At 41.0% G+C, this 15,240-nt stretch overlaps 1 protein-coding gene across 1 annotated transcript in view; it reads right to left on the reverse strand.

The window, feature by feature from the left end:
* Positions 1 to 483: 483 nt before the first annotated feature.
* The window catches only part of nrg3a (neuregulin 3a), a 608,543-nt gene continuing 593,786 nt past the window's right edge, over positions 484 to 15,240 (reverse strand). Inside the window, exons 8-9 of the mRNA XM_084735640.1 lie at positions 12,980 to 13,165; positions 484 to 2,452 (exon numbers count right to left, since the gene is read on the reverse strand). Of these exons, the coding sequence (XP_084591766.1) occupies positions 1,765 to 2,452; positions 12,980 to 13,165 (874 nt within the window). The 3' untranslated portion in view covers positions 484 to 1,764. The remainder of the gene's footprint in view (positions 2,453 to 12,979; positions 13,166 to 15,240) is intronic.

The following is a 15,240-nucleotide window of genomic DNA, read 5'->3' on the forward strand; positions in this document are numbered from 1 at the left end:
AAATATGACAAAATTGGTAAATGTGGCAAGTTCTCGGAAATCACTTGTACAAACCACTTAAGAATAAATCTGTTCGTACTTCTAGTTCTTGCATGAGGCCCAGTGTTCACTACTGAAATTAAAACCTGTTTCAGAACCCATAAAAACATTGTAAGGATGGAAACATTTGGGTTTTGGAAATCCTGGTATCAAGATCTTTTCATAAATGGATCTACAATATGGGATTTTGAAATTGAACTATATTTTAAAACATAATTTATCATTCATTTCTGTACTTTGGGCAACATGGTGAAAAGAGCTACCAGCTACTTTCATGGGTTAGAGAAAGAACTTTGTGAATACTGCTCTCAAGTCAGTTTAGACCATGTTAGCTGTGAAAAGGCCAAAGGATAAGTAGTACTGATGTTATCCAGCGTGAGTGTTTGGACAGGGCGCTTTTAAGGAGTCAAAATGTCTTCCAAGCAATCCACCAAAACAACTGTTATTTTGAAAAATCTTTACCAGAATTGCAACCATTTTTTTTTCACTTTTAGTCACCAGAAACATTTGGCTGTAACTTCATACAGAGATTCAAAAGCTTCCAATTCATAGGATACAACATAGAGACATTTATTTCTTGTTTCAATACCCAAAACCGTGTGGTTCTCCCTCCCATCAGCCCCAGAAAGCAGCATTGTTCGTTAATAACCAAAAAACGGAAAAAGAAAAGAAACTAAAAAAAGATGTCACGTTAGCTCCTGTGGTAATCCTTAGCCCTCTGTCCTTCCTTCGTCCATCTGTCCATTCATCCAACCATCAACGGAAAAATAATGCACAGGTGAGTGTGTGTGTGCATATGTGTGTGAAAATATCATTTGTAACAAAAACAAAAATAATCTAGATCGGTTTGAAACACTGGCTGAGAGGGGAGTCAGCGTCTGGGCTGTCTTTAACAATCTGCCCTCCCACATCAGACCAACTGAAGAAGAAGTCATTTCCTGTTTTTTTTTTTCTTCTCCTTCCTCTCGTCCCGTGATTCCTCCACACAAACACCGCCGAGGAGTTTTATGCTTTGCGTCCTACATCCTCGAAGTCTTGTCGGTCACCGCAGAGGGCTGTATACTGTAATTCTTGGCTGGGTTTTCAAAAGGCAAGAGAGAGAAAGGGGGGGAGAAACGCGTGTGTGGAGGCTCCCTCCTCGTCGGCCATCTTGGATTCTGTGCAGGCTCGCAGAATCCGGCTCGTGGACGTGCGGCAGGACGATCATGAAGTTCTTTTCATTAGAATTGAGCGAGAACCAAAATGTGACAGAGTTAATACAAAACAGGGAGAAGAAAAAAAAGAAAGAAAAATAGTTACATCATTCCTGTGTTCTTCAACTTTGTACTTGGTCACTTTTTGAATTCCATATATTTATATCCATATATATTTATATATATATTTATATATTCTTTTTACAATTAAAAACACCATGGATTTGACAGACTATTTGGTTTCTTTTTGCCTAAGTAGAAGTGTTTCTCTTGTTTTTGTAAATAAATGCATGTAAATATTTTTTTCTCTTTTTCCATACTGTCAGTCAGGTGTAAAGGCGGCCACTGGAGAAGTGTTTGTATGTTTGTTTCCACACAGTATGCATATCATCAGCACATTTTCAGAATTTCCATGATATTACTTTTTTTTTTTTTTTACTTCAGCATTTCCATTTGTGTCCCGCGGATGCAGAACACCAAAGTCTGTCGAACGCTGTCAAACCGAAAGTGAATGTCCCTAAGTGATGTCCTCTCATTGGCTGGTTTGGCCCAGGTCTCTGTGTGATAGGCTGGGGCTGAGTAACTGGGTCTGCGTGGGTCCGTTACAGCTCAGCGCCCCGGCACTTCCTCCGTTAAGGTTCAGGAAGCAAACAGTTTCTCTAGCCTCCACCAGCGCTGCCATTGAGCCGGTGCTGCCACCGCTCATCCCGCCTTCCTCCTGCTTCCTGTGAGCCAGCGCCAACGCCCTGAGCTGCTCCTGTGCCTCCTCCAGTAGCAGGGCCACCTCGTCCTGCTGCTGGCCGATGGCGGACGAGCAGGAGGAGGAGGCCAGCGCAGCGTGCACTAGCTTCGCCCTCCTCGCTTCCTTGCAGGGCACGGCTCCGCAGGTGACTGACATCGCCGCGGTCGCGGGGGTGATGCTGGTTTGCATACAAGACACCTCGTTGTCATGGTGACACTGGACGGAAGGGATGATGGGGATGGAGCAGGAGCGGAATGGAGGTGGCGGGGAGTGGCTGTGGCGGCGTCCGGGCCTGCGCAGGCTGCGGGTGGCAGGGTTGAAGTCGCCGTGCTGGGGCGGGGCGCAAAGGCCCGAACGCACCTCCACGCGGCTGCTCCAAGGCGATGGCAATGTTGTCTCCATGGACACAGGGGTTTGCATATGTAGGAAGGCATCTCGTCTGGGGTCATCATGGTGGTTCTCCCCCTGCATCGGGCAACTGAAAAAGAAAATGAAGGACAAGACAGGAGGGGAAAAGAGAAGGGAGCAAAGGTTATTCGACTTGAGAGAAACTTCCTCACTTCACTTCGAGAAGAAGCCATTGTGTCTTTGAGTGTGGTTTCAACTCGATCGCCTTTTCAAACTCCCACGCTGAAGCCCTTAAAGAATACACCGGGGACAGCTCTCCGCCCTTTGCCATCTCACAGGCTAACCAAGGATGCTGAGAGGGAAGAGGACGGATCTGACATCTTTCTTTCATCTCTTTTTATCTGAGTCCGCGCACACACACAAAGTCCAAAAACCTCCACTGCCTTATATAAGTGAAGAGGTAACCCAGAGTTCACTTTTTATATTATTGATTCAATGACTTGAAGTGTGTTGAAAATGAGAATTTTTGTTTTAAAGTGGAAGGCGCTCAGCTTCGGTCAAGGGCGGTTGAGGTAATCAAGCATCACGTGCAGTTAATTTCTATCGATTTTTTTTGTTCCTTTTGAGTCGTTCCGCTTTTGGGTCAAGACCACTCGCTTTGTTTGAAAATCCTCTTTGAATCACTCCTGCTCAGAGACTGTATAACTGCACTGATTCAAGCTATGATCGGTAGATCTTTTATACGTCTTTCAAGTTTTTAATCTCAACCTTCAGTCATACCCCCACCTTCTTCTTCTATTCCTTCAGTCATCTTCTGTTTTTCCCCAAAGTGTATTTTTGCATGTTATGTTTTCTCAAAGGCGTAGTTCACATTATTTAATGTGAGGTTTTATTATCAATTGTCAATTGTCATTACCTACAGTCGATTTAGCACGCCCCCAGTTTGGAGAAGCATAGAAGAGTACCAGCACGGAAGCTAAGCAGTGTACTGCTATGGACAGTGACAGCAACAAAAGGTAGTTTATCCACTTAAAAAAGGTCCACCTCAAAAAAATTTATATCATTGTAAGTGTATGTATGTATATGTAGAATATTTTCACTCCTTCACCTTGCTGTCAGACGGCTTTTTATGATAGGAAACCACCGTTATGTAAGCCAAATATCACCTTCTGTCTCTCTCAACCAGACTCCATTGGCAAAATCAGTAATTTTACTCTTTAGCATATGGGAGTTGCTGGTCTGCCACTGCCTTGATTGATCTGTTTGTTTGTGCTACTGTGTGACTTTGGCGAATCCGAACTATCCTCTTAAGACACTTAAGTCACACAATAACACAAATTAACTAAGAGATCAACGTAGCAGTAGACCAGCAACTGAGGTAAAATTGCTGATTTCACCCATGGAGTTTGGTGGAGTGGTTTATATAACAGCAGTTTCCCATGGTAAAAAGATGACAAGGTAAAATGGTGAAAATATTCTAAATATAGTCTACACTCAGAGTGATATTGATTTTTTAGGTGGATCTTATTAAAGCATCTACAATATGTTTTGCTGCTGACCCTGTCCACAGCAGTACAGTGCTTAGCTTCCGTGCTGGTTCTCCTCTCTGCTTCTGCAAACTGGGTGCATGCCGACCGCCGTCTACTCTAGGAAATACACTGACTATGGATAATCCCACTTCAAATAATCCGAACTATCCCTTTAATCTGACCGCTCGTGTTACCCAACTTCTCTCATGGATGGCTTCAGTCTGCTGCTGTGCTGTTTTGGTTGCTTTTCAAATCAAGTTATCAACCTGTCCTCATTTGTGCCTCCTGCTTGTCTGTCCCTGTTCGTCTCAGCCTGTTTGTTTCCTTCTGCTCAGCCTTATAAATTAAACCGCACATATTTTATCAGTTGTTTGTTCGTTCATGACCACATTTACATGACACAAGAAAGCACAGGGAGAAATCACAGAAAATCACAAGCAGCTAAGCAGTAAGAAATTACTAATTTTACATCTGTAACCATAAATCAAACCCACAGTTTGTCCTTACAGTGAGATTTTATCTGAATTTTAGAGTTGCAGCTGCAGAAACTGACATATTTAGACTGACAGGAGCTACTATTCTTTATGTTAGTGTCAGTTTCGGTGTAGTTGGACTTTGGATTTAATTATTCTGAATGCTAAGATGCACCGCTGTGAGTAATCGTGTTCTCCTGCACCCCGCAGCGACACTTTCCCTGTGTGAAGTCTTTGTTATACTCATGCAGTATTTTAAAAACCTCATTAGAAACCTTGTTACGTGAACCAACTCCAGATAATAATGTCAGCAGTGAATGTTGCTGCAAATTCCTGAATTATGTTCATTATAAATTATGCATTTTTTTTAAACTGGCAACTATGGTGTGGTTAACATATATGTGGAAAAAAAAATCTACAGTTACGGTAATTCTATTTTTCCTTTCACTTTGCTCCCGTGATAGTTTGCCTCGCGGTAACCCATCTGCTTCCAGCTCTCAACCTGAGGCGGGTACAGCTGCACATTGAAATCGTGACAGGAAAAAGAGAGTCATTTTCTCTCAATGAGAAAACACAGTGTCCTCAAAGCTTGCGACGCATTGCAAAAAAAATGAGTCAACGAAATGCAGCAGCAAAACTTGATGTTCCTCAGGCTAGAACAGTGACAAAATTGCCCAAAAGCTGCCTGTTTCATTACTTTATATGCATGTAATAAATAATTGATTGTCTACATGAGAAATAAACAAAAAAGAAAACAATTTGGTACATTCTAATATATATAATACAATGTACTATAATATAAAGTGACATATAAAGCTGCCAAATGTCTGTACAGTATTTGGGTCTTGACCTAACATCACTGTGCCCACACATAATCCCTCTTTCTAAGACTGACCATGTTGTCCTTCAGTGTTATCAGAGTTTAAATCCAGTGGCATTCTACAGCACAGCCTCATTTGTGTAATAATTCATAATCCTCTGCAAAGACTGGCTTTTCCCGCCATGTCAAAATCCAACTTTGACTCCCTCTCCCTCGTAATACCCCGTCACACACACACACACACACACACACACGTACACACACACATGCGCCTCATCAAGATGTACAAAAATAGTGGTGGGAGGAGAAGGTGCTTTTCCAGACTCAAAGGAAATCACATCGTCCCTTTTATCGCCGCAGTATTTCACCGAGACATGAAAACCTCACCAAAAACCACAGTGGAGATTTAGCGGGTCCACAGAGAGGATCCCGTGAGCGATAAGAGAGGATGATGCGAGGGTGCTAATTCCCAAGATAACATTCACAGACAAATCTCTCTTTTGATGTGTTGAAACACAATCAGATTGCAAAAAAATCTATGAAGCAGAGTTCAAATATAGACCCTGAAGCGACGAGGGAGCAGCTAGAGGGGTATTACAGAGAGATTGTGTGCAAGTGAGGTGAGATAAGTGACTGGGCTTTTTATCTTTCACAGGAGCTCATTACATGTACAAGTGTTAACAGTCATTTTCATTAATCCATCCCCCTACAGATAAATATATCTCATCTGTTCGCTGCTAAAGTCAAAGTAAAATCTCTATGTAATGTGATGCAGTGACCTTGTAACACTGGAAATGTTGCAGAAAACAAGATACAAGCATTTATACATACATGTAGGTGTGTACGCCTACACACACACACACACACACTCTTAGATATAAGGACACCAAAAGGGTTCCACTCGAAGGGCTGAGGTTCTACCCAAAACCATTTGCTTCTGAATAACCCTGTTTTGAAGAAAAGGTTCATGGAAGGGTTCCTTGTAAGTTCAATTAAGAACCCTTTATATCCAAAGGACTGAAAGAGTTCCTCAGGGATTGTTAAAATTCTTGAAGAAGTTTTTTGTCAAGGATTCTTTGTACCATAACATGAAAGAGTTTTTGGGAGAACCCCCTGTGTGTGGGTTCTAGGAAAACACTTGGATTCTTGGTAGAACCCTCCAAGTAAGTTCTAGGTTAAATCCTCAGAATGTAAAAGAGTTCCCAATAGAATCCCCCGAGTGGGTTTTTGTCACCAACCTTGACAGGTGGAAAGGTTCTTGACAGAATCCTCAGGCAGACTTCTAGGTGGAACCATTACACCATATAAAAGTTCTCTGTAGAACCTCAGGGGTTCTGTGTGGAACCAGATGGTTCTAGGTATAACCCTCTATGCTGGGTTGGAATATAAAAACATTCTTGGTGGAATCCCCCCAGTGTGTTCTCCATAAAATACTTAGAATATGAAATGGTTCCCAATAGAACCCTGCGGATGGGTTCTAGTTAAAACCTTTAGAATATAAAAAGGTTCTTGGTAGAATCCCCAGATGGGTTCTGCAGAAAATGTTGGGAATATAAAAAGGTTCTCAGAAGAACCCCATGGGTGGGATCTTGTTAGCACCCTTTAAAGGAAAGTTGGAAAGTTTCTTGATAGACTGTGGAACTGTTACATCATAGAAAGGTTCTCTGTAGAAGCTCTCACAAAGAGTTCTGGGTGCAACCTTTCACAGATGTGTCAAGGTATAACCCTTTATGTTGGTTGAAATATAAAAACGTTCTTGGTATAATCTCCCTTCTACATAAAATGCTTAAAACATAAAATGGTTCTTAATAAAACCCTGCAGATGGATGAAAAGTTTCTTGAAGAATCCTCTGGTTTGTTCTGCAGAAAACACTTGGAATATAACAAGATTCTCAGCAGAACCCCTGCGTGGTTCCTACATAAAACACTTAAGATATAAAAGAGTTCTCGATACAACCCTCTGGGTGGGTTCTAGGCAAAACCCTTGGAATGTAAAAGGGTGTTGGTTCTAGATAAAGCCCTTGGAATTTAAAGCTTCTCAGTAGAACCCCCTGGATGGGGTTCTAAGTGGCCATAGAAAGGTTCTCTGGAGAATCTTTCACAAAGGATTCTGGGCGGAACCTATCACAGATGATTCTAGGTATAACCATCTATGGTCGGCTCTTAGAAGAACTCTTTGAAAGGGTTCCATGTGGAACTTTCAGTGAAGATTCTACTAATAACTAAAAAGGATTCCCCAATGGGGACAAGCTGAAGAACCCATTGTGGTTCTAGTTATTACCTTTACTTCTCCGAGTGTACACAAGCTGTCTGTTTAACTGAAGGCTGTCAGTATGATATAAGCGAGGACAAACTTAAAGAGGGACGGAGGAGTTAAAATACTGCAAACAGCGGGCAAAAATACAGAAACGCCTGCAGTCTCTCCGTCAGCCATTTTGGAGACAGCTTTATCTTAAAATAGTAGTAACAACACAGGACATTCTGTCTCCCTGTCAGCCATTTTGTTGAGATAACACTAGGCTTCTCTAACAGGCATGGAATAGACTGGGCAACCTTTCTTTAAAGCATTTTCTAACTGTCATATGATATCTGCACAGCCCTCTATCACAGCCTTTTACCCCCCTTCTGCTGTTTCTTCTTCTCTTACTAGACTCTTTGAACGCTTTCCGTCTGTGTCAGAATGGATTCAAACTGGTTGTCTCTCTATTTCTGTCTCTGTCTCTGCAGCTCTCCCTCTGTCTCTGTGCAGTCGTGGTCATATGTCTCCATGGCAACCCACACTACCATACTACGGGAAAGAGAGTCTGTCCGTCCATCTGCCGCTGTGTGAAATCATACATTAGAGAGTGAATGACTGAGTAGGTGGGTGTAACTTGGTCTGCATGTGTGTGTGTGACCTTACGCCTTTCAGCACAACCTGTTCATCTGTACGTCCCAAACTATGTCTGATTTTCATGCAGCGTCTGTGCACGAGTGTGTGCGTTTCTCATGGAAGAGGGGTTTTCAGTCTGTGCAGTGGCATGCACAGATGCTCCTGGGGCAGGGGCAGAGCAAAAGGGCCCAAGCAGAGCAGCATTTGGACAGCAAAGGACACTTGCCGTGAACAGAAGACAGTTGGGCCAACCAGAGGACACTTGAGTGACATTTTGGCCCATGAGGGGACGCTTGGGGTGACCATATGACACACGGCCCGACCGGAGGATCATTCGGGCTAACCAAAGGTCACTTCAGCTGACTAGAGGGCACTTAGGGCAACCAGAGAGGCACTTTGGGTAATTGTAGAATGCCAGAAGATGCTTGGGACAACCAGAGGACACTTTGCTTAACCAGAGGACTTTCAGGTCAACGACTCATACAGATGTATACAGTAATCCATAATAGCTGAAAGAGATGCATCAGGCTTTCAAGAGACTTCATTGCAAACCCATCCACAGCTGTATGAGACGCACTAGGCTTTTGACATCATATAGATGGAGAAAGTCCACATCTGGCGGAGGTGGGGTGGATGGATGGCTCAAACAAACATAGGACCAGGGTCCACACCCCATGTGAAAAAACCAAAACAATATTAGAAGTATATAATCTTTTGTGTGTCATGTGACTTTTTTCCTTTGAGTTGCTTCAGTGACATTCAGTGATGTCCACAAGATACCATACCCATGTATGTTTGTTTCCATGGCCATTTCACAACATAACCATGTAAAAAAAAAAGGCTTTCTGGCAGCACAGATAGTGCTTTGATGCTGAGGTGTGTGTAAAAAGCAGTGTTGGTATTTGACGGGCTGGGATGAGATTGGGCTTGAAGCTCATGGCGTATTATAGTGCCACAAATGGCTAAATATACTCGCGCCTCATACAGATGCTAAAGGGTACCTTGTGTGCCTGTGTGAGACGACAAAGGGTTGTGACAAAATGTCAATATTTGACGAGCAGGGATGAGAACAGTCTGAAACTGATACATGTTTTTTGGATATTTCATATTATATTCAATATATATGAATAATAGTATAGAACAACTGATAAACTGTATGAACTCAAATACTGAACGCAATAACTGCAGGATGTTTGTGTCAAACTGGTGATTTGGATGAGTGTGTTATTTCCAGTATTATTTCAGCAGAGATGAGTTTTCCTGATATTTTTAAGAACTTTTTAATCAACTTTACAATACATTTGTACAGTATAGTTTAAATTTTTAACAATCATACACACTCACATATTTGCATTTTGCACTTTGCCATCGTGCTATCAGCTCTTTATTTGTTTAAATTGCGTACTTTTCTAATGCAAGACTGAGGCTTTTGTGTTCGGGTCTTAACCTTGCTTTTCTCCCGTGAGATTTTTTTTAAATTTATATCTTAATTCATAATCTTTAATTCAATGATTTCATTTAGTTTTCTTCACAGGAATGAATGCAATGCTGAGATATAGGCCACCTTTCTAAAGGCTGACCGATATATGGATCAATCCATATTATTGGCCCAATACTGGCCTATCATGTCGGCCTATATCAGTATCTGCATATATGTTATCTGATATGCACCTATATGAACATTTTTTTTGAACACAACAAAATGCAGATTATTTTTATTTGTTAGCTTTATAGCCATTTTTTAAATAGTACTTTATCCTTTTTCTTAATTCAGTTTAATAACAAAAATTTTGTACTACTTGTGTTTTTTTATTTATAATTATTTGTACTTATTAAAAATATTAGTGAATGTTTACTATTTCAGTGCCCTGATATAATTTTGGACAATAAAGTTTATTTGGAGTTTAACCGTAAAATATCCTGCCTCTATCACATCTCTATCTGTGTCACAACTATATTTGAAAGATCATTGCAAAAATGTGTTTGCATATATATATATATATATATATATATATATATATATATATATATATATATATATATATATATTATTATTATATTCTGTACAAATAATATTGTATTATTATTATATCACTGTCACATTTTTTTCTACTTAATATTATCATCAACATCAGCCCCAAAAGTCCAATTGTGGTCAGGCCTGACTTCCAGCAACACATGAAGCTTTTTGCTGGAGGTCAGGACCCCAAGTTTGGGAAAAAATGAACCAGACGACACTTCAGTTACCAGAGAATCCCTGACCTGACCAGAAAGGATTCGGGTTAAACCAAAAACACCTGGGCAGACCAGAGGAGACTTTGGACAACCAAAGGACGCCTGAGCTAACCAGTGGGCACTTGGGCCAACCCAAAGACACTTGGGCCGACAAGAGGGCACTTACGCTGACCTGACGGACACCTTGGGACGGACTTCAGGTGACCGGAGGGGCACTTGAGTGGCACTGGGGCTGATGAAAATAGCACTTGTGCTGAGGATAGGCATACTTAAGCAGCTTAAGATTCCCTGTATAGTGACACTGGGGCAAAAATGAAGCATGAGATATCCTGTATAAACAGATTAAAACACAAGGAAACTTAACCGCTCTGAGTAAAAAAGGTCACCACTCTGTATCCCCTCATGCACGCCGCGCACCACGGAATTTAATGTTTGCATGCTATTTGTGTGCACATGTGTGCTCATTGTATGTGTGAGTGTCTCTGTCTCCTCCTGTTTCTATTAGTATGCATGTAGGTCATGCGGAGCTTTATCCTGAGCTGGGACCGCTGGGACCCAAACGCCTGAAGTGAGGCTCACCGGTCCAGGTGGGTAAAGCACTGACTCATGACCCACCAAAAATGGGTCAAAGAGCCTTTCACACTGAATACATTTCTTACTAATCATTCACACCGATCATTTGCATATCCCCCGGCTGCTCTGCACACACACTCCTGCCTGAGAAGTGTAACCCTCCTGTGTTTCGCTTGAATTAGGATTTAATTGTCGGTCTACCTGCTAAGCCATCGCATTAAAAAGCTGGAGAATCAGACTTTAGTGCAGGCGTGATGAGATGCCGGAGAGGGGGAAAGAGAATCTGGATGTGTATCATGTCCTTAAAAGCACAAACACCAGGCGAAGCGTTTCCTTTGAACTCACGCCACCGCACTGCAGACCACAACAGAACGTGACCTTGTTTTTATCTTTGCTCAGCAGATTGAGAAACAAAGGGATGGAGGGGGTGGGGGAGTAAAGGAGATTAAAAAAAAGAAACGCAGTCTTTAAAAAAGGACAAAAAAAAAAAAAAAATCACAGAATTGGCTTTGAAATATCCACTCTTGAAATGAAATCCAAAGCTTTGTCCGTGGCAGGCCTCTATTTTTCAGTTAGTGGCTTTCATTGAAATGACTCAGCACATGGAGGATACAGCAAAGAAGTTAAGAGGAGCCAGACAGAAGGAGAGAAGGAAGTGAGGATAAAACCTTCAAATACTCCAGATCTTTAAGCTGTAATTACACCTAAATCAGTCTTTAGCTGGCTTCATATTAAAAGCTTGTAAACACAGCATGTTTCAGTGGTCAGCTTTACATTGTAATATGGAATATCAATATATGCACACTGATATGAATTTAGATGCTGATACTGATACTATACCAATACCTTTTTTTCTTGATGTTCATTCTTATTAGTAAGATTACATGAGGCTGAAACTGGAAAGTTTGTGTAGTTTGTATGATGCAACTGGCATCTGTTAACGATTGTGGGGCGCTGTAGGATTCTGGCTTCTGATAGACTGAGAGATGGCCCTCATTTGCGTAACTTCCCATGATGCATTGCTAAGAATTTAAGTTTTATGCTCCAATATGCATGCTAGTCTCTGTTAATGTTTGCAATGTGCTTGTACTAAGTTTGTTCAGAACATGGTGGTTTACTCTATACTGGTAATTGTCATTTTTGTGTTGCTTTAGTGTTACACCATGAGTGAAGAGGCTGGTATGTTTGTTCACTCCAGCTGTATCATTTCACATTATATTTAGACACCTTTTCCTTATACAGCATCTAAATGTAAAATGCAGAGTACAAATGATAAAATGCTATTCTGTCCTTTTTTGTACTACTTAGCATACTGTGTAGAAACAGAAAACGTGGCACTGTGGGAATTAGACTGGACTGCAGATTACTGTTACATTATTGATATAGGATGTATGCATTACAACAATAACAAGCCCGAAAACTGATATTGTATTGGATCAGTCCCTTCTCGAATGCACACATTTAAAGTCCAAATATGACTGTAATTTTTTGCTGGATAAACATTTGCATTGTAAATAGGAACCCTTTATGGTTAATTAAAAAAAAAAAAAAAATCCTACAGGTGAAGGGAATCGTCTTAAATTGCAGTAATGCTGCATTCATATTGCATGGTGTGTTAATCTTATTGCCGTTCACAGAACTACAATATTATATTAGTATTACAATATATTATAATATTAGAATTGTGTAAAAATGTACTAGATACAAGTATAAAGGAAATCTTTTCCCCAAATAACATCAAGCAACAAGCATCTGTCTGCATTGCATTATTTGTGCTTTTCTGATTAACAAATTCAGATTATGGTGCATCATTCAATCAAAAGCAATGTCTTATCCCAAAGCGATAATTCACAGACCTTGGTGCGAGCAGTTTCATGCAGGAACTATCTTTCTACCATAGAAAGAAAGTTTCTCCATGATTTCTCCAAAGATTTTTGCCACTATGAGCACCCCAAGCCAAGTGCCATCTCGGTCTATTATATTCAAGAAGAAGCACACATCTCTGCGGCTGATATTTCCAAAACTCAGAAACCTACAGCAGAATAAAATGGATGGATAAATAGCGCTGCAGGGCAGAGGAAAAATATTTGATTCCTGAGTGAACTGTCCCTTTAAGCAGCAACTATAATCTAGGTGTTCAATACATTCTCCTCACCCTCTTTGTGCTTCAGCCTCCTTCTCAGATGAGTCTACTTCTTGAAGGTGTTGGTAGGCGGGGCCGGAATACTTGGATCCTCCGATTGGATTTAGCCTTCCCCTGGGTATGGGCGGGGTCCTGCGTGGAGCTGCCCAATGGGTTGTCCGGGTTCTCTGATCAGGGATGTGAGACAAGGAACCACTTCTAAAGAAAAAAACAAGAACCAAGACAACATTCAGGAGTTATTGTTTCTTATAGTATCTGATATTCCACCAGACTCAGACCTCATTTCAGGCCAGGTTCAAATAATGCTTTAATTTTGTTGGACGAATTCACATATGCAGTGAAACTTAAGTAATTTAAAGCTTCAAAAATACCATAAAGTACAAGTAAATATGTGTTCTGAGTTGATCACACTACAGAAAGGTGTGTTATTAACTACTTACCTAGATTTGAAAGATTAAAAGATATCCAAGCATATCAAATTAGCTCCCAAAATCATGAAAAAAAAATGCATTTTTCTCTGCTATGAAACACTGGGGGTGTGTCCCCTCTGTTGTCTCAGTGTCAAACACCACTACAACCTGAAACATGGACAATCTGTCCAGCAAGTTTATTGGACATGTCCAGACATGTTTGATCCACCATAGCCACAGGACGGTGACAGGATGGTATTTTTTAAATTCTGTGTTGGTTGTTGGAACTGAAGTGAGGTGGTGTATCCATTTGTGGGGCTTATATAGAGCTGGGGGACCATCACCGAAGCATGTTTTCAGGTCTGCCCAAATAAATCCCAAACGCAGAAATCAAACATTTTACTGGCCAAACTCCACAATTCTTTCATTCTTTTCACATATTTCCCACAAATATTTTCTAACATGTATAATGTGTTTAGAAGAAAAACTGTGTTTTCCTTTACACAGACTTTATATAGTTCAACTCTGACTTCTGGTTTCAGCACAGACTCCTGTGTGAAAATCCTGTGTTTGTTTGACCCACCCCTGTCATCATTGCTATGGCTACTAGTACAAATAAAATAATAATAATAATAATAAACTTAAATGTAAAAAGCTGCTTGCACGGATGAACTAGATGCCTGATTTTCTGGTTAGGCTGTCAGTTTTGGACCAAATCCAAACTTTTGGACCCATGACGACCTCTTGTAAGCATTAATAAAGAATAATATCCTAAATGAAGTTGGTATAAAATTTTGAGGGCTATAAAAGGCTTTACCAAAATGAATTCGACCAGCAGATGAAGTAATTAACCCTTACCCTTTTCAAGCCAGAAGTCCAAGCAACTAAGGAGCCCAACAACTAAGCTCTGGAATAAAATGTGTAACCTCCAACCCTTTGGCACATTTCTGGCTATACTTAAGACACTGATTTAAATGCAGTAAGACAGGGGTATAAAGGCACAATGAAAAGCGGACAAAGGTTCCTCTTGTTGAAATGCAAGTGTAGCTCCTCAGTTCCCCAAAAAGGTTACTGGAAAAGGTCCTGCAGTACAAAAGAGCTACAAGTTCAGAGCAGACCTCTGGTGAGGTTGACTTGTTGCTCTTAGATAAATCAGTGGTATTACAGTAATTGGAAAGCGTGGTGCGTGCTTTGCTCACAGTCTCTCAAAAGAGATTTTGGAGCCGGAATATTTGTAAGTACATCTCAACTTACTTCACTGAAGTAGCGAATGTCCTCTCCGGGGCCTCATTCATATTTAACTCTGCTGTTTTGAAGGATGGATTTGCCTCTAAAAATGAGCTTCTTAGCCAGAACAACTGGAAGCTCTGCTTACAGTCAGGCACTTAATAGTGTTGGCAGAGTTTTGTATAAAGACACATTAAATGAGATATTTCCGAAATACAGAATTAGCCTCGGCCACTTTCTTTCTGGCTGTTTTGGACTGTTGGTATCCCAACACACTTTGCTGTCCTGACAATAGTGTCCAAGTCCGTCTGAGCTGATGCCATTGCAAACAAATAAACCCCACTAAAAACGCCATTTGTGGTAAGAGCAACAGACTGCCGGCCAAGTAACCTTATGATCAACAGAGAAAAAGGGGACGGAAAAGTCTTGCAGGAGTTTACCCAAAAGAGAAGTGGACTGTTTGAAGGTTGTCTGATCGTATTTCTAGTTTGTCTGGGAAAATCTCCTCTCAACTACCGCCTGGATCCCCTTGAAAAGAGGTGATTAACCCCCAGCTGCTCCGCTGGAGTTGCTTAGCAGTTAGAGGTAGTGCGCTGAGAGGCTCTCAGGTGTGAATGTCTGTAACTGAGCAGCGAT

The sequence above is a fragment of the Lutjanus erythropterus genome, chromosome 14, assembly GCF_056507025.1.
Source record: "Lutjanus erythropterus isolate fLutEry1 chromosome 14, fLutEry1.hap2, whole genome shotgun sequence".
In the NCBI taxonomy this organism is placed as follows: domain Eukaryota; kingdom Metazoa; phylum Chordata; class Actinopteri; order Lutjaniformes; family Lutjanidae; genus Lutjanus; species Lutjanus erythropterus.